The following is an 18,948-nucleotide window of genomic DNA, read 5'->3' on the forward strand; positions in this document are numbered from 1 at the left end:
ATCTGATGTCTTCATTAGAGTAATCTACACTTTTATGTAAGATCCATTAACATGATAGTACCCTCAAGGTGATTTTAATACCAAATATAGTGGTCACAAGTCCAACTTCACTAAGATATTGTCTACTTTGACCCCTTGATCTCATGATTTTGTCCTACAAAGTGTCTCACATAGAACCCAAATCATCCATATAAGTCTAAAATCTCTGGGATAAATTTGATGAATTATATCAGTAAAATATTGCATTTTAGTTTAGAGCGATAAAGCTAAGTATATCGGAGTCCAAAACCCCCCATTACCCATGAACCTACCTGTAAAATAACAAGTTTGGGCAAGGCTGCTCCCATTTTGCTCGTCACTACTACGAGAATAGATTTTGCTTTCTCTTCTTTTGGCTACCAAGATGTTTTAGTTCGTCAGGTTGTCTTTTGCCTATAAAATAAAATAAATATGACAAGAGAAAGAATGGGGAATAGTAAAAAAAAAAAAAAAAGGTTATCCAAAGGCTATACACTAGCCACCCTTCCCTCTCTAGGGTAAGTGGTCCGATTAAAAAGGTCACATACTCTGTCAATTTAATCCAGAATACTCTTAAAGATAGATAAAAAGATCAAGCTTCAACTCCCCCTCCTCCTCCTCCTCCTCCTCTCTCTCTCTCTCTCTCTCTCTCTCTCTCTTAAATATCCCAAAATCCAAAGGGCTGCAGTAAAACAAACTGACCAAGGTGCCGACATAAGCTAACACCATTGATAGCACGACATGTATGGCCTAGTGATAGTAACTTAAACCATCGCTAGCTTTTAGTTTAACAAGTTCACTCTGCAGAGTATCCACGGTTTTATTACCAGCCATCCCGGTTTAAGAAATACAATCAGACACAAAACTAGAGATTGAATGAACCATCAGTAGAAGAATCAACCTCAATGCCAATAAATTACCTGTGGGGGCCAAAGTCTATCCTTTCAAAAAACTTACAAAGACAGTTCTTTACAACCTCAATTCCATCATTGTCATCAGCATTACCATTTATCATCAATATAAAGCAGTTGTAAAGCAACAACAAATATGAATCATGCAAATTCTAGAAAAATCCAAGGCTAAGAACTGCCAAACAAAATTTTTTCAAACCATACATGTTATGCATACTAATCCTCAAAGTTTCACAATTCAGATATCTACAGTCTTGCCTACTCCTAAATCCTTGACTATTATATCAAAATTGGTCAATGCTGTCACCCTGGATTTCTTCGCTATTGCTGCTACTTTAAGCCTAGCAAACTTTCAGTAAAGTATAGCTGGTGCTAAATCGTCTGAAGGATTCCAATCAAGATGATCAACCAACTACAAGAAATAGGTTGATTCCATCACACTCACCGGCAGAACAGTGTCAATGGTCATTATCTGTGCTGGCAGCTCTGAAGGCACGATCGTCTCATTACTTTCTTGGGCATCTGATTGAACTTAAAAAAATAAAATTTCAAACATCAAATATCGAGACACAAAAATAACAAAGCCAGAGGAAATATTTCAAATGCTTTGAATAAGAAAAACTGCAGAAACACCTGTGTAAACTAAGTGAGCCATTACCAGAAATTAAGATTTCTAAATCAACTGCTTTCAGAAGCATGCCTATCCAAGAACGCCTTGGCCAAATTACTGAAGCTAACACTAACTGCTCCAGCTGCTGCATACCTTTTCATGATATCAACCACTTCTGGCTTCAGAATCTCATCCTTGTTAGATGAGTTACAGAGATAATAAAGAGCTCCAAGTGCATAATTCACCTACCATAATAGGTGTGCACACACACATTAGTCCATAAAAAAGTATAGATCAAATACTATAGATCAAATACTACCAGGTTTGTGTAACTCAATACAGCGCTGCAAGAGCAAAATACAAGTGCCAGTATACAAATATCCCACATAAAGTAAAGGCAGTAACCTGCAGTAACTCAAGGCCTCTATATATGTAATGTTCAAGTAACGACAAGATGACACAAGGAAACTCTAGTGGCGTCCTATAAGTACTGTTTTTTGAAAAATGCCACATATAAAAACAAACCACTGGACATGTCGTGAAAACAGAGTAGTCCAGAGTACATATCAACTTCTTGGTTAATCATTTAAAAAAAAAAATTAATCTATCATAATTAGAGAAAGAATGATATGGCTTGCAATACCATAAAAGCAATCAACCCAACTCAAAAAGAATAAATTATAATCAAAACTTAACACACACACCCTGCCCCTCCAGGAAAAGAAAAAAATGAAACGCAGCCCCACAAGTGGTTACCAGTCAGAACCATATTCAATAAAGTTTTTTTTATAGCAAAAGGAAAATATTATTCATAGGAAGAGAATTTGCGCAAGGGAGAATGAGACTTCTCCCCAGAAAAGGCCTGGAATTATGCAGTAAACCAGCTAAAAAAAATACCAAAAAATAGTAAATCTGCAATCCAAAATGTTCCTCCAATCTCTTTGTAACTCGTGGAAACTAATTGAAAAAAAAAAAAAAAAAACCAAACTAGCACACCACAGCAAGGCTAAATGCCGATTTTTTTCCCAAACCAGCGCCCTGTTCAATTTCTTCCCATTGAATATTCTTGCATTACGCTCCAACCGTAACCCCCATAAAACTGTGAATATTCTACCCTTCCATAGGAATGCCTCATCCTTTCTCTTACCAAAGCCTTTGCAAGAGATAGCTAACAATTTACCAACCGAAGAAGGGTAAACCCAGCTCTCTCCAGAAATACCAAAAAGCATATTCCAAATCCTCCAAGAATATTCACGGTGCAAAAGAAGATGAGAAGCCATCTTTGAATTATTGTAACACAGCACACAGCACACATACGTCGGGGGAGAGAGCCTTCAAAGGTCTCCTAATTTGCAACAAGTTATTAGTATTAATTTTTTTGAGCACAACCAACCAAGTGAAAGCCTTAATTTTTGGAAGAACCTTAGCCTTCCAAATGAAACGATAGAGTGGGAAAGAAGAATCGGAGTGACTCAAGAATTTTAAAAAAGATTTAGAGGAAAACACACCTGATTGATCCAGAGACCAAGACCGAACATCCCTCCATGATGAAAGATTACTCCCATTCAATAAAGATGACAAAGCAGACGTGTTTTTAGACACCAACTTCCTGTACGCAACCCTTCCTCCTTTTTCGACCTATAAACCTCACCCCAGTTGACTAAGTGATCCCTATGATCCCCCCTATAGAAAGTCTTTCATGATTTCTCGAGCTTGCTAGCAATCCCTATTGGAATCTTAAATACAGATAGGAAATATAATGGAATGCTAGAAAGGCAAGCCTGGATCAAGGTTATTCTACCCCCTAAAAAGAAGAGTGCCCCTTCCAACCGTCAAACCTCTTAGTCACCTTTTCTACTACTGAATTCCAAAAATCCACTGCTCTAGGATTACCCCACAAGGGAATCCCTAAGTATGTCATAAGCCAATCCAGAATGCCATACCCCATTTCGGTGGTCCTTTCCCTCACTCGCTCCATGAGCAAATTCAAAGTTTCTAATCTACTCTTTCCTATATAAATCTTAAGGCCCGACACGCTCTTAGAAATTTAAAGAATGCCCAAGGTTCTCCTAAAGGAAGGGCTATGATCATCAAGGAAGAAAATGGTGTCGTCAGAAAATTGAAGATGAGAAACCACCACTTCCTCTCTCCCTACTTCTAGACCTTTAACCAACCAGCTCTCTGCAGCCCTATCCACCATCCTGCTCAACACATCAGGTGCAAAGACAAATAGAAATGGGGATAAAGGGGTCATCTTGTCTAATTCCCCTGGAAACTCTAAACCAGGATTTTTCGGCTCACCACTAACGATCACCGAGAACCACACATTAAACAAGCAGCCCCTAATCCACCGACGCAAATGCTCAACAAAGCCCTTCCTCTCAAGGACTTTATCCCAGAAGCTCCGACTCACTCTATCATGGGCTTTCTCAAAATCTACTTTAAAGACAAAACGCCTCTTCTTATTCCTACAAAAATCCTCCACCACCACATTGGCCACAAGTATAGCATCCACTATTAGCCTCCCCCCAATGAACACACTCTGGGCAGTAGAAATGGTATCACCAAGCACCTCACTCATCCTATTAGGTAAGACTTCAGTGATAATTTTATACTAGAAACAAGGTTAATAGGTCTAAAATCCTCAACCTTGACAGATATGGATTTTTTAGGCACCACTGCAATAAAAAGGAGTTGACGCTCTTGCTCAAGATCTCATTCCCAAAGAATTCAGTAAAAACTTTCAATAAATCGCCCTTAACAACCTCCCAACAATCTTGAAAAAACACTATGTTAAACCCATTTGGGTCTGGGGCCTTATCCTTATCCATATTGAAATCCACCCCTTTTCACTTCTTCCTCTTCAAAGGGTCTCTCTACCCAACTCTTCTAATCAACGGAAATAGGATACCAATCCAACCCTTCTAACATCAGTCTATGATAATCCTCCTCAGAAACAAATTCTGAAAGAAGTTGGTAAAAGCGGATGCAATCTGACCTTGATCACTGGTGACTATCCCTCTCCCCACATCTAACTCCCTAACCAAATTTTTACTCCTTGTGCCATTAGTTGATTTATGAAAGAAAGAAGAATTATAATCAACTTTTTTACCCTATTTGAATTTCGTCTTTTGCCTCCAGCTCCTCAATTCCAAAATAATCACCCCTTCCAACTCATTCCTCAAAGAAACTCTTCTAATCTCCTCGCTGTTTGAGAGAGCAAACTCCTCCTCCTTCCTATCCAAGAAGGCCAATTCTCCCAAGAGCCTAGATTTTCTAATTCTAACATTCCCAAAGACCTCTTTATTCTAAACTCTTAGCTTATCCTTCAAACATTTCAATCTTTTCATGAATCTAAACCCTTCCCAACACCTTTCCATGTCCTCCCCCTAAGACTCTTAGACTATAGGCTTAAAAGTCACATGATCCAACCACATGTTCTCAAATCTAAAGGGACTGGGGCCCCATGCCAGCCTGCTGGATTCCAGCAAGATAGGAAAGTGATCACATGTGGTCATAGGGAGAATACAATGAGTGAGATCTGAAACTCGTCCTCCAATTCCACGCAATAAAGAAATTTATCCAATCTACTAGCAACAACTCTAGCCCCCCCTAAAAACGAGCTAAAAGAAGTGCTACCCAGTGGAAGGTCTCTCAGATCATAGTCCCTAATTAACGTGTCAAATTTCTACATACTTGCGGATACCCTCTCTCTCTCCCCCCACTTTTTCCTTTATGGGAAATCTAACCACATTAAAATCCCCTCCCACTATCCACCTAGGAGTGCAGAATCCATAAACAGAGTAGATTTCATCCCAAAAAAACATTCCTAAGATTTGGTCTGGAAGGCCCATACACTGACGAAACCCACCACTGACCCCTCCTCCTCACTTCAAACAACACCGAAAGGGGAAAAACGCCCTCTAATGTGTCTAGTCTAGATATACTACATGAATCCCACATGGCAGGATACTGCCAAAGGCCCCATGCAAGGATAGGTATTCCCAATCCCTACATTTTCCTGGAGGAGGAAAATGTCTAGGGAGTACTTGTCCAACACTTCCTTTATAAAAAACTGTTGGAAAGTTTCAAATTTGTTTAGTCAACTCTCCTATTTTTTCTAAGAAAATATCTGCTGTAAATGTGTGAATATCCTAGAATATTTAGTTTCCTTAGAAGTTAGCATCTTTGGTTCTTTCCTTCTTAGTTCTTTCCTTCTATTCTTTTGCTGTACATCTATTTATACAGACCTGTACCTATGTTACGAAAAAATGAGAATTATTTCCATAAGAAGCTATCTCATTCAAGATGGTATGAGAGCTAGGTCCGGCTCATGATCTTGTGTAAACCCTAGTTTCCCTTGGCAGCTCCAATCTGAACCTAATCTCTATAGGGTTTTCTTCCTTGTTCAACTCTACCCTAATCTCTTCTGTTGCTGTAGCCATGGCTGAAACTTCAAATAAAGCTAATCTCGAAACCAAACTTGAAACCAGACCTACCCATTCTGAACCTTACTCTGTCCAAATTACCAATATACAATTGAATGAGGCCAACTTCCTGCGGTGGTCACAATCTGTCAAGATGTATATTCATGGAAGAGGGAAGATAGGGTACTTGATTGGTGAAGCTAAGGAGCCTGAGAAGACAGACCCATCTTATGCTATATGGGATGCTAAAAATTCCATGGTGATGGCATGGCTTGTCAATGCTATGGTTGAAGAGATTAGAGCTAATTACATGTGCTATTCTACTGCAAAGGAACTCTGGGACAATGTGAGTCAGGTGTACTCTGACCTTGAAAATTACTCTCAAATTTGTAAACTGCAGCAGAAGATCAGCAATACTTATCAAGGAGATGGCAGTGCAACAAGGTATTTCAATGTTCTTAAGGGTTTATGGCAAGATCTGGATTTATTTAATGATTATGAATGGAAAAATCCTGCTGATTGCAATGACAATAAGAAGATGGTGGAGAATGCAAGAATTTTTAAAGTCTTGGCTGGACTTAATGATGAGTTTGATGAAGTAAGGGGAAGAATCCTAGGGAGACAACCTCTAACCCCACTCGGGGAAGTATTTTCTAAAGTATGACGAGAAGATTGTCGAAGGAGTGTGATGATGAAGAAAAAGGAGGATGAGACTGGAAAATTCTGCTCTACTTGCTGCCAATAATCCTGCACCTCATGTTGCTGGTAACACAGATTTGGTTACTGCCAATATTTCTGCACAACAGTCTTACTCTAATCATAGGAGGTTGGAAGATAAGCCTCAAGTATGGTGTAACTATTGCAATAAGCCACGCCATACTCAAGAAAATTGCTAGAAATTCCATGGAAAGCCAGCAAACTAGAAGAGCAACAAATTTAGACCCTCTGGTAGCAATCATGCAATCCCTAAGGCCAATGAAGCTAATTTCCTAAGTGCTAAGCAGGTGGATCATCTTCTTCAACTGCTAAAATCTACTTCTGCCTCTGGTCTTCCTACTGGTTCATTGACCCAAACAGGTGATAACTCTAGTGCCTACCCTTGTTGCTTAAATCTTGCACCATGGATTATTGATTTTGGTGCATTTGATCACATGACCAATACCTCACAATTGTTTCAATCTTATTCTCCTTGCACATGGAAGTTTTCCATCCATTGTTGGAACAGGTTTTGTCCAAATCTTTGAAAAAATAGAACTCAAATTTGTCCTTCATGTCCCTAAACTTGCTTGTAACCTGCTGTTTGTTAGTAAACTCTTAAGGGATTCTAATTGTTGTTGTCATTTTCTTTGATTCCCATTGTGAATTTCAGGACCAACTCTCGAGGAGGATGATTAGTAGTGCTAGGATGATTGATGGACTCTACTACTTTGATGAGACTTTATTCAACAATAAACAAGCCTAGGGTCTGAGTAGTAGTACTAGTTTTGTTTTTGCACGTGTACAAATAATGCTTTGGCATCTTAGACCAGGACATCCTAGTTTTCTCTATTTAAGACACTTGTTTCCTAGCTTATCTAAAAAACTGGATTGCAATTGTCTTCATTGTGATGTTTGCCACATATCCAAAAGTCACCGAAGCACCAATCAAAAGCTTATCATTTTTCCAAACCTTTTTATTTAATTCATAGTGATGTTTGGGGTCCTTCAAAAATCACTACTACTTCTGGTAAGAAATGGTTTGTTACGTTTATTGATGATCATACACGTTTGTGTTGGGTGTACTTATTGAATGACAAATATGAGGTTGAAAAAAATTTTCAGGATTTTTATAATATGGTTGAAACCCAGTTCCAAACGAAAATCAGTATTCGTAGAACTGATAATGGTACTGAATATTTTAATAAATGTTTAGGAACGTTTCTTTCAACAAAGGATATTCAACATCAATCTACTTATCGTGACACCCCACAACAAAATGGCATTGCTGAGAGAAAAAATCGCCATTTGTTAGAGGTTGCACGAGCCCTAATGTTTTCAATGCAAGTTCCTAAATATCTATGGGATGATGCTATTTAAACTGCATGTTATCTCATTAATAGGATGCCTACTCGAGTGCTAAATACATCACTCCCTTAGATTGCCTAAAAAAACTGTTTCCTACATGTCGGATAACGTCATACCTGCCACTAAAAGTGTTTGGATGCACAGTTTTTGTTCATATACCTACCAATCTTCGATCCAAGCTTGATCCTAGGGCAGAAAAATGTGTTTTCCTTGGATATGCTCCTAATAAAAAAGGGTACAAATGTTTTAACCCTCTGACCAGAAAAATTCATATCAATATGGATGTTGTTTTTATTGAAAACCAGCCCTTTTTTGGCCATAACTATCTTCAAGGGGAGAAAAAGGAAATTGAAGATGAGTTCTGGCAAACCTCTAAGCCTCTTCCAAATGTTTTCCTTGACATTGACATCCACTCTTTAAAGGTTTAGGAAACCGATACTTTAACTGGCAAAAATAATGGAAATCCTAGTCTACCTATACAAGGCATACCTGATTCACAAACAGGGGGAGAAATACTATCAAATATTCCCTCATCTGAGCTTTGTGTTTATACCAGAAGAAGAAATCATAAGAATAATAGAGCTCTTTCTTCAAATCCAGAGCAAGGCCAATCATCATCACCTACACAAGTTGGTCCTCCTTCACATACTCCAAGTACTTTTTCTTCTCCAAATCCTTGTTTTGATAATTCTTCTGATCTTGACTTGCCCATTGCCCTTAGGAAAGGAGTTAGAACTTGTACCACACATCCTGTTTCCAACCAAATATCCTATTATAGATTTTCTGATTCTTATAAGGCTTTTACTTCAAATGTTTCTCATTTGTTTATTCCAAGAACCATTTAGGAAGCACTAGATCACCCGGAATGGAGACTAGTTGCTCAAGAAGAGATTGATGCACTAATTGCTAACGGCACTAGGGAAATTGGTGACCTACCAGAGGGGAAGAAGACTGTTGGCTGTAAATGGGTATTTACAGTAAAATTCAAGGCTTATGGGAGTATAGAAGGGTACAAAACAAGACTTGTGGCGAAGGGGTTCACTCAAACATATGGAATTGACTACCATGAAACATTTGCTCCTGTAGCCAAGATGAACTCAATCTGTGTGTTGCTCTCTCTAGCAGCTCACTCTAACTTGCCCTTATATCAACTAGATGTGAAGAATGCCTTCTTAAATGGAGACTTAGAAGAGGAAGTCTTTATGGATCTACCGCTAGGATTTGAAGGGAAAGGTGGCAAAGGCAAGGTGTGCAGATTGAGCAAGTCATTGTATGGCCTCAAACAATCTCCTAGAGCTTGTTTTGAACGCTTTAGGAAGGTAGTAAAGAGTCATGGCTACAGCCAAGGTCATGCCGATCATACTATGTTCTATAAAAACACGAATGAAGGTAAAATGACTATCCTTATTGTCTATGTAGATGATATAATTTTGACAGGTAATGATAGCAATGAGCTATAGTGGTCAAAGAAGATCCTTGCTCAGGAATTTGAGATCAAAGACTTAGGCAACTTGAAGTATTTTCTTGGTATGGAATTTGCAAGGTCAAAGAAAGGAATTTTTGTTTTCCAACGCAAGTATGTACTTAATTTACTTGGAGAAATAGGTCTGCTAGGGTGCAAAGCAGCAGAAACACCTATAGACTCGAACATAAAACTCCAACTAGCTAAGGCTAAAGAAGTGATCAACAAAGAGCAATACCAAAGATTGGAAGGGAAACTCCTTTATCTCTCTCATACACGTCCTGACATAGCCTTTGCAACAAGCATGGTAAGTCAATTTATGCACTCACCAGGACCTGAGCATCTTGATGCTGTGTACAGGATTCTAAGGTACCTAAAAGGGACTCCAGGTAAAGGTTATTATTTAGAGGACATGATAATTTACAGGTTGAAGTATACACTGATGCAAATTGGGTTGGAAGTATCACTGATAGAAGATCAACTTCTAGCTATTGCACCTTTGTTGGAGGAAACCTAAACATGGTGCAGCAAGAAACAAAATGTAGTGGCAAGGAGTAATGCAGAGGCAGAATTTAGGGCTGTTGCTCATAGAATTTGTGAAGCATTATGGATCAAAAGGTTGTTGGAAGAATTAAAGATTACTAATTCACTACCAATGAAATTGTATTGTGACAATAAAGCTACAATAGCTATCACACACAATCCAATTCTTCATGATAGAACTAAACATGTGGTGGTAGACAAGCATTTTATCAAGGAGAAAACAGATGAGGGAGTAATCTGTCTGACATACATTTCGACAACTGAGCAAGTATCAAACATACTGACAAAGGGACTACCGAAGAAACAGTTTGAAAACTTCATTAGCAAGCTGGCCATGGAAGATATCTTCAAGCCAGCTTGAGGGGGAGTGTTGGAAAGTTTCAAATCTGTTTAGTCAGCTTTCCTATTTTTTCTAAGAAAATCTCTGCTGTACATGTGTGAATATCCTAGAATATTTAGTTTCCTTAGAAGTTAGCATCTTTGGTTCTTTCCTTCTTGGTTATTTCTTTCTATTCTTCTGTTGCACATCTATTTATACAGGCCTAAACCTATGTTACGAAAAAATGAGAATTATTTCCACAAGAGGCTATCTCATTCAAGAAAATCCTTTTTCTAGTCCCCCTTAGCCCTCTAACGTTTGAGCTAACAATCTTCATAATTTAATTCGCTTTCCCCCCTTCCCCATCCCCTTACCTCCCCCATATTTAATTGAAGAAACAAGCTTTTCTAACTCTTTCTAAACTGTTTTTTTTTCCTCCTCTCCTAACCCCTAGGGATTAAACACACCATCACCAAATTTTTGACATGATCTAAACGTTGCAGACCTAAGTCCCCGAGGAGCTTATGTGGGTCTAGGTTGTCTCCCTCACCACTCCCAAAGCAAACCCCACAAGCCCTCCATTCTAGTAGATACCTCCCTTTGGCATAAAGTGTCTAAAGAAAGTGAGAGTTGAGAAGGAAGATTTACTAATTCTACATGGACCAAGGTCCTTCGTGGAAAGATCATCGTTGTAGATCCCCCTCCTCCTCCCCCCACCCCCCCAAATCCCGGGGGGGGGCGCCATTACCCTTGGAAGGAATAACCAACTTAAATACATGAGAAAAATTGGGCCGAAGGCTAGGATTGGAAGACGAAGACCCCTCATTGTTTAAAGCGAGAAAATGATTAGAATAATGATTAATAAAATTTATACCTGCTTGTGCGTTCTTAGGATACAGCTGAAGACAATCTCTCTCTGAAACCTGTGGGATCTTAACTAAACTTTTTCTATTAAGGATTTCCTACCCCTCAGAATCTCCATTATTTTCATAAAAAAATCCAAGTTAACCCCACCACTTCTGCTTCTTCTAGATCTGCTTTCATCTGATCTATCAACAGTTCCTTCTCAGACTCAGCTATACTGCCCATCTCTTCTTCCGAGTCAAAGTATAGCACTTCCACTTCATTATCCTCCATTGTACCTAATAACAAAGGAGAAAACTGATTGCTGGATTCCACTTGCTCCCTGCTAATCATGGGGCTCATTACTTCACTACAATTGGTCTCTGTGCCTTCTTCTTCCTAGAGATTGCTGCATTCTGCAGCCTCAACGGACCTGCACAATCTACTCTAGGTTGCTGCATTTCTTGGACTAAACTCTTCCTGCCATCCCCTGTTGGTACAATAGTTTTTATTTGATGACCCACACTGAATTTGATGTTTTATCCCCAAAAATTTTGAGCCTTAAAGTGTCCAGCCCAACCTTGTCATAATCTTTCTTCCTCCTAAAAGGCCACCTAGTAAATTTAGCAGCCTCCCCTAAAACCGGTCTGGTTTATCATATGGAGCTGGGATTCCTACAAGGATATATCCCATCCCCCCCACCCTGGGTGATCCCTTTGGCTGCAAATGAGAGCCATATCTGGATCAGACCTTGTTGCTGAAATTCATTTGATAACATCGGCAAAGGAAAGTCTCTGAAACACATTCTTGCTCTCCTCCTCTAGCCTAACATTCTAAGAGCCAAAGTCTAAGCGTTTCCAGTAGCCCTTGTTGGCTTTGGAGGCCTCATTCATTGGAGAATTCCAACAGGGTTTTAAGTAAGGTCCTCCATCTAGTTTTCTGATCACATCCAGGAATACGAATGTCACAGGGGCTTTTTCTACTATTCTTCTCCATGCAAACAAGCCTGCCCCTGCCATTTTCAGAAACCTTCAGCCTTATGTTGTTTCCCTCATTTATAATATGGCACCATGATGATTAGCAGCAGTCCTTTCGTTGGCCTCACAGAGCACACCCAAAATCTTTAAAATCCACATGAGTTCCTCCCTGTCCAACACAATGTAAGAAATGTGTCTTCCAGCATATTCTGTGATAGGATAGGTAGTTGTATCCAATCGTATGACTGAGATAATTTTTCTCTCAGTTTTGAATGTAGCAAACTCTCCCATCCAATGTACCAAGTTCAAACAAGATGGAGGTGACGGTCTAGAAAGAAGACACTGGGTAAGGGGTAAAGACCACAACTGTAGAGGAGCTCACAGTCCCTCTGGTTAATAAGGGTTGGGTGGGTTCTCCTGAGCAACACAGTTACAGAGACCTCTATATGGTTTCAGGATTCCTGACAATCAAGCAGGAGAACTCGTAAGGAGAATATTGTCAGAGGAGAAATGACTATGATTCAGTCGATTGGATATGGCTTCACAAGAGAACACGAAGAGAGAAGAAAGTCGAAGAAGAGTCGACTTCAATACAATCAACTGGGTGGCTTCAATAAAAGAGAGCTGGGAAGAAGATGAATGGTGCAGAAGAAACAATCTTCAAGGAGTTAACAGTTGGCTAAGGTTCATCTTCAAGAGCAAGAGTTGAGCCTCTCCGATGGTACTGGGTTCAAGGGACCGCATCGCCTTGAGGAGAGCATCATAATAAAGTTAGAACACAGAGAAAGAGAAACACATTAGTGCAACATATGAAGCTGATGGAAACTGCTTTTATGTTCAAAACCACCAAAACTGTAAATAGAGGTTGAGCCAGTTCAATGTGTCTTCTACCCTACATTAAGGCCCCAAGTTCAAGTCCCAAGAAAAAGCAATAATTACTAAATGATGTACAAAGATGAAAGGCCAATATGCCACAAGTATTTCCACTTACAGTGTTTCTCACTGGGCTTGATAAACATTGAATAATAAGAGGGATCCCACCACAATGAGTGACAATAGCAGCATTTGAGGGGTCTGCAGAAATGCAATAACTGTCATTGTCACATTTACCAGATCTGCAAGCAAATGCAATAAGTGGCACACAAAATATGCGCAAACCCAGGTAAATGCACAGCTCCACACATCTAGCATTCATTAATCCCATAGAAGAGAAGTCGTAAAAGAAACATAATATCAATGTATCATTATGATTTTATTTTGTGATTACCAAAAGGTTCAATTTTCTTTTTTCTTACCAACACAAGAATTGCAGATTCCACCAACTCCAAATTCCACAAGCTTTTCATTCGGTTCTGTTATGCAGTCTAGGAAAAGTTCCAAAACATTCAGCTGCATCAAATCAGGTACATGGCAGATATGGTCAGGAAAAAAACTTGGATTCGTATTTGCAGTCAAATTATTCCAACACCAGAATAGAGAGTTATGAACCTGCCGTATAAATGTATAATTGTAAGGGTCATATGCAAAATTTGCCAAATTGGCAACAATTCTCTCTCTTGATTCTGAAATCACACATATCAATGGTTAATATCAACTGTCAGAGTAGAGATTTTGAAAGAGCACTCAAATCTCAAGATAATGTAAACAACTCTTGAGAAACTGAATTTATTTTACTGTGTATCCAAAAAGGAGCTAATGGAACTGTACATAACAGTTATGAGATGAAATAGTTTTCCATCAAATATTTACACAATAGGAAACTCCATACACAACATATGTGATATCAATTATAATATTTGGAGTTAGTCAGCAAATATGACACCACCTAATACATAGATATAGAGTAATGAGAACAAATCCAAATGTTATTCATACTTTAAAAAATGGAGAAGGGACAACAATTTGACAGTCACAGCACACAGATAGTGATAGAGGCTTGCCTATTTGGGATTTTAAGGACTCACATAGCTATAGATTGTTATTTGAGTTTTTATTTTAATTTGGGAGATTTGGATATCTGAGAAATTTCAGTTAATTTAGGGCTGTTTTAGGAAATACAGTTTAGGTTTATTTTGTGATATTGGGTTTATTTTTAAATATATGGTCATAACAGAACAAGCAAGCTGGAATTTGTAATCTGATATCATTTTTTTCAAGGTCACTCCATTCTAGGATATAAATGGATCTGGGCAGGAGCTCATCACACCAGCAGCACTGCTACACAGGTTTTCTCTCTGTGGATCAATAAAATATTTACTGGGAAATTCAAATATCTCTTCTGCCTTCTGTTGATGAAGAAAATCAGAGAATTGCAATGCTAAGAACCTACACAGAAATAATGGAAAAAAAAAAAAACACTTTTGTTTTGCAACTTGTTCCACCCAATGCGTTTGGAGAGTATATAAAATCCTGCATTAATTGGGTGGAGGGCCATAAATGATAAATGTCACAAATCCAATTGTCAAAACAAAAACAAAAAATTCCTGCTTTTACTTGGGCAGAGGTCAACATTTGCAAGGTCATAAATCCTGCATTACTTGGTTGATTGTGTTTGGATGCATCCCAAGCCACCTGGCATTGTCTCATCTGCTGCCCAAATTAAAGCTTTGAGGTTGGTCGATGCAAAACCATATAGAGAGCTTTTATCAGTTTAACTACAGTATTAGCAATAAATAATGATTATCTTGAAATTATTTGAACATGTTCTTCATTATCTCGTTGTGAGCCGCTGCTGCTCTACATGTTTAGCTGTAATTGTAATCACATATTTTCTATAACTATAAATGTTGTTACTCTACAGATAATACTAGCTATAGTTAAAATTTTTTGACAAAAATTATACTTAGAAATGCATTGACAAACTATATAAAAAAATACAGATAATCACTGTAAATGGAGCATACCTTCATTATTCGTGTTCTGAAACTGATTGACCAGCTCCTGGAAAAAGAAGGCAAAGTGGGTAATGCCATGGAATATCAATAGAAAAATATGAAAGGCCAACTCGCTGTTTTTCTGGACTTATGTTATCCATATTTTCCATGGGGAGAAAATGGATGTAGATCATTTAGAGAAAAAAAGATCAAACTAGAGGCGGCAAGTGATACAACAAGGATAGAGAAAGGCATGCAGACCTCTCTAAAACACTAGTTTCCAAATTGAACAAACATAAACGCATCCATACCTCCTAGAGCTTTATACTTTTCATTATCCACTAGTGATAGAAGCATAATAAAAAATACAAGGAGAAGTTCAATATGCTAAAATACTTTAACTGTAGTAACTTCATAAAAATTCTGTTTTCAGAACTCAATAATACAAATGGATCAAGCCAGAAAAATAGAATTGATTAAGACAAATATGTTATAATCTAAACAAACATTATCTGCAAGTTTATGCAAGTTACCTGAAGGTATTGCACCCTAGGGGTTCCATATTTTCCTGTACGCTCTTCTTGCCTCCTTTTATTAGTAAACATGTAGATCACTGCAGTAATTAGGAACTAGTGATTCATAAAGTCAGAATCAGTGTTTTTCAAACTATTTGAAATAAAATGAAACTATAGCTAAAAATAAAATAACAATGAGATGAAAAACTGAAAATAAACTTGATTTGGTGATTTATGACTATATAATTTGCATATGATTTTATTGTTAAATACTGCTACAGCTTTTTTCACCACTTAAACAATTAATATGAACACAAAGGGTTAAAACATGCAATTAAAGTTGATTTTAAAAAAAAAAGAGCCATCAAAATTCATACACGATCAGCTCATTGATATGATATGGTGGGAACATTTTGATCACTTCAATTGTGAGCCTTGAGGACAATACAACATGCTAGCAAGAGCACCCACATACCCATTAACATCAATATAAAAGGAGAGTTTTAATTACGTATTTTGCATATCATTTTATCAAAAAATATTGTAATAAGTTTTTCATCATTCAAAAAATCAGTTTGAACACATAGGGTTAAAAGCGTGCAAAGTTAAATTAGTCAATTTAAACAAAATGAGCCATCAGAAGTCGTGCATAATCAAGCAGTTGCTCTCTTCCACAATCCTCATCCATAGCATTGTAATGAGACAGATGAATGTAGTTGAGTCAAGGTTCAGATGGAAAGAACCTCGTCATCGACTCTGTTGAGAACTTCACTTGTGAGTTTGTCCCACATTAGAAAAATTGAGTGGATGATGAGTGCTTATATATATGGTTGAACCTAAGACCCAATAAGCTTAAGCTTTTTGGTCAAGTTAGTGCTCACTCATATGTATCAAGACTACTATGGACTCCTCTAGTACTAACAAGTGGTATCAAAGCCGACGGTTTGTAACTCTGGGTGAGAGACATTGTAAAAAAGTCGAGACGTGAAACTAATTCTCCTAACGTTTTAAGAGTTAAAAGACCAAGTGTGTGACTGAGACCAATAAGGACCATCTAAACTTGGAAGATGGATCTGAATAGGGATAAGATGTGGAAGGTAAGATTTGTTCAAAGACACGTCAAATGCAATTTGAGGCACGCAAGGCACAGTAGTAAGGCTCACTTGAGCAACTGTTGGAGAATTGAGCTTACTCTCATGAGGGAGATGATTTCCGTTCAAGGGGAGCAGTTGGAACTCACAAGTGAGGGGGGAGATTTTTTAGAATTTCACTTGTGAGTTTGTCCCATATTGAAAAAATTGAGTCGATGATGGGTGCTTATATACATGGCTGGACTCAAGACCAAATAAACTTAAACTTTTGGGTCAAGTTGGTGCACATTCATGTATATCAAGACTAATTATGGACTCCTCCAGTGCTAACAAACTCAACATAAGCATCATCCTCACCACTTGTTTTCAGAAATAAGCTCTTTGAAGAATCACCTACATTGTCTTTGTCTACAGTTTTCATCAAAAGATCCAATTTTTCTTCTAAACCCATCATCATTTGACCATAACCTTTGATTTGAGCCTCAAATCATAACCACTCACCCTCCGAATCATAGTATTATAAAATCCCAGAAGCCAGATTTCCCTTTTTTAACCTTCGTTGTTAACCAAGTCCGACGAACATCACATTAGTCGGTGCCTAGCCTCCTCACGGTACTTTCAGTTACGGTGTTTCTGGATTGGAAGGTAGATGCCTAGCGTAATTTGATTTCTATCGTCTAGTTAGAGCAAATTGGAAAGAATTTCTGTTTGAACAATCAAATGAAGCAACTTGCTGAGAGAATTACAGAGAAAATTGGAGGAAGGTCGTCTATTCTGTCATTAGGAGTTAATGAGTACAAGTGGCTGCAAGATCAATTTCATCAATTATTCAATTCTGATAAACAAAATCAGCGTACTCATGGGTTAATAAGTTCAAATTTTCCGAAAGGGTTCATTAATTGCGATGAGTTCTTGGAAAATAAACTAGGGAAATTATATCTTTATACATATTGAGAAATTGAATGATTCAGGAAGGAGGACTTCGCTGAGAATACCAGTCGGAGAGGAAGCAGTGAATGGTCATGGCTTTGTTAATCGGCAGGGTGGATTTAGTTCGAAGTGCAGAGACTGTGGACCTCTCAATTTTGTGCAAGTAATACACCGCCAGTGTTTTAGAGAGTAGCTCAGAAACCTAATAAATTGGTAGACATGTTCAAACCTGGAGTTCAGCAGGAGAGGGATGAGAGCCTCGCCGCTAAAGCTGGCCGGAAGTCGCAGGCGAGGGTAAAGTGTTGCTGGGGGCCTGGGGCCTGGGGCATGTAGTTTTGAAAGAGATTTGCAACGGTAGACCCTGACATCCGAATTTTTGAGGACATGTTTGGTATACTGTTCTCTATTTTTGTTTCTATTTCTTCACCTTAAAAGAAACAGATAATAAAAATATATTTATTTTTATTATTAATTTTTTTTATTGCTAATTTTCCATTTGCCAAACAACTGAAAATCAGATTTTGATTGTTAGAATTTTTAACATCTAGGAATAGTTTTTTTAAATTAAATTATACATTTTATATATTTTTAAATAAAATTTAAAATGAAATGATTATACGAATTTAAATTAACTAGCCATGGCACACACTATTTGCGTTTCCAAGATTTTCTAATTTTTTAAATTTTTATAAAATTATAAAAAAATATCAAAATATTAAATAATATAAGGGCATTTTTAGATAATTGTAGATAGTTATAGGGATATTTTGAAATAATTTTGAGTAGCTATAGGGATAAATTTAGCATATTTATAAGACATTTTGGGATAATTGTGAGTAGTTAAAAGTATTTAGAATAATTATTGATAGTTATAGGGATAAATTTGACATTAATTTTGAGTAGTTATTGAGATAAATTTAGCATATTCATAAGGCATTTTGGGATAATTGTGGGTAGTTAAAAGCATTTTGGGATAATTATTGATAGTTATGAGGATAAATTTGACATTTTTATAAGAACTGCATTATTTAAAGTAGTGCATTATTTAAGTGGGTTCAAAATTATATATTTCACTACGATCTAATTTCATATGACACATTTTCATTTTTAAAATTAAGATTTTGAAACTTATGAATATCATGTTATAATCCAAAATACCCAAAAAGTCGCACGCGCAATGCAATAGTATTATTTATTGATTAAAATTAACATTAAATAAATTAATATTTTAAATTTAATTAAAAATATTATTTTTATCATAATTTCATATGAGAGTAATATGTTATAAATATACATTAGTAATAAAATTATTATTAATTAAAAATAATAATTAAAAGTTAAGGTGTAGTCCCAAGAGGGGGGTGA

General features: G+C 37.4%; 1 protein-coding gene across 2 annotated transcripts; it reads right to left on the minus strand.

Moving 5' to 3' along the window:
* Positions 1–906: 906 nt before the first annotated feature.
* On the minus strand, positions 907–17,988 carry LOC131159721 (uncharacterized). Of its 2 annotated transcripts, none has more exons than XM_058114857.1 (8): positions 17,813–17,988; positions 15,581–15,660; positions 15,078–15,114; positions 13,663–13,736; positions 13,470–13,563; positions 13,166–13,248; positions 1,588–1,784; positions 907–1,460 (listed from the first exon to the last, which is right to left on the minus strand). In XM_058114857.1, exons 2-7 carry the CDS (start codon positions 15,650–15,652, stop codon positions 1,608–1,610), a joined length of 537 nt encoding a protein of 178 aa, XP_057970840.1. In that variant the 5' UTR covers positions 15,653–15,660; positions 17,813–17,988; the 3' UTR covers positions 907–1,460; positions 1,588–1,607. The 2 variants fall into 2 exon arrangements, with proteins under 2 accessions (XP_057970840.1, XP_057970838.1); XM_058114855.1 differs by having other exon boundaries at positions 15,581–15,676.
* Positions 17,989–18,948: the final 960 nt, after the last annotated feature.

The sequence above is a fragment of the Malania oleifera genome, chromosome 7 (genome assembly GCF_029873635.1).
Source record: "Malania oleifera isolate guangnan ecotype guangnan chromosome 7, ASM2987363v1, whole genome shotgun sequence".
Lineage (NCBI taxonomy): Eukaryota > Viridiplantae > Streptophyta > Magnoliopsida > Santalales > Ximeniaceae > Malania > Malania oleifera.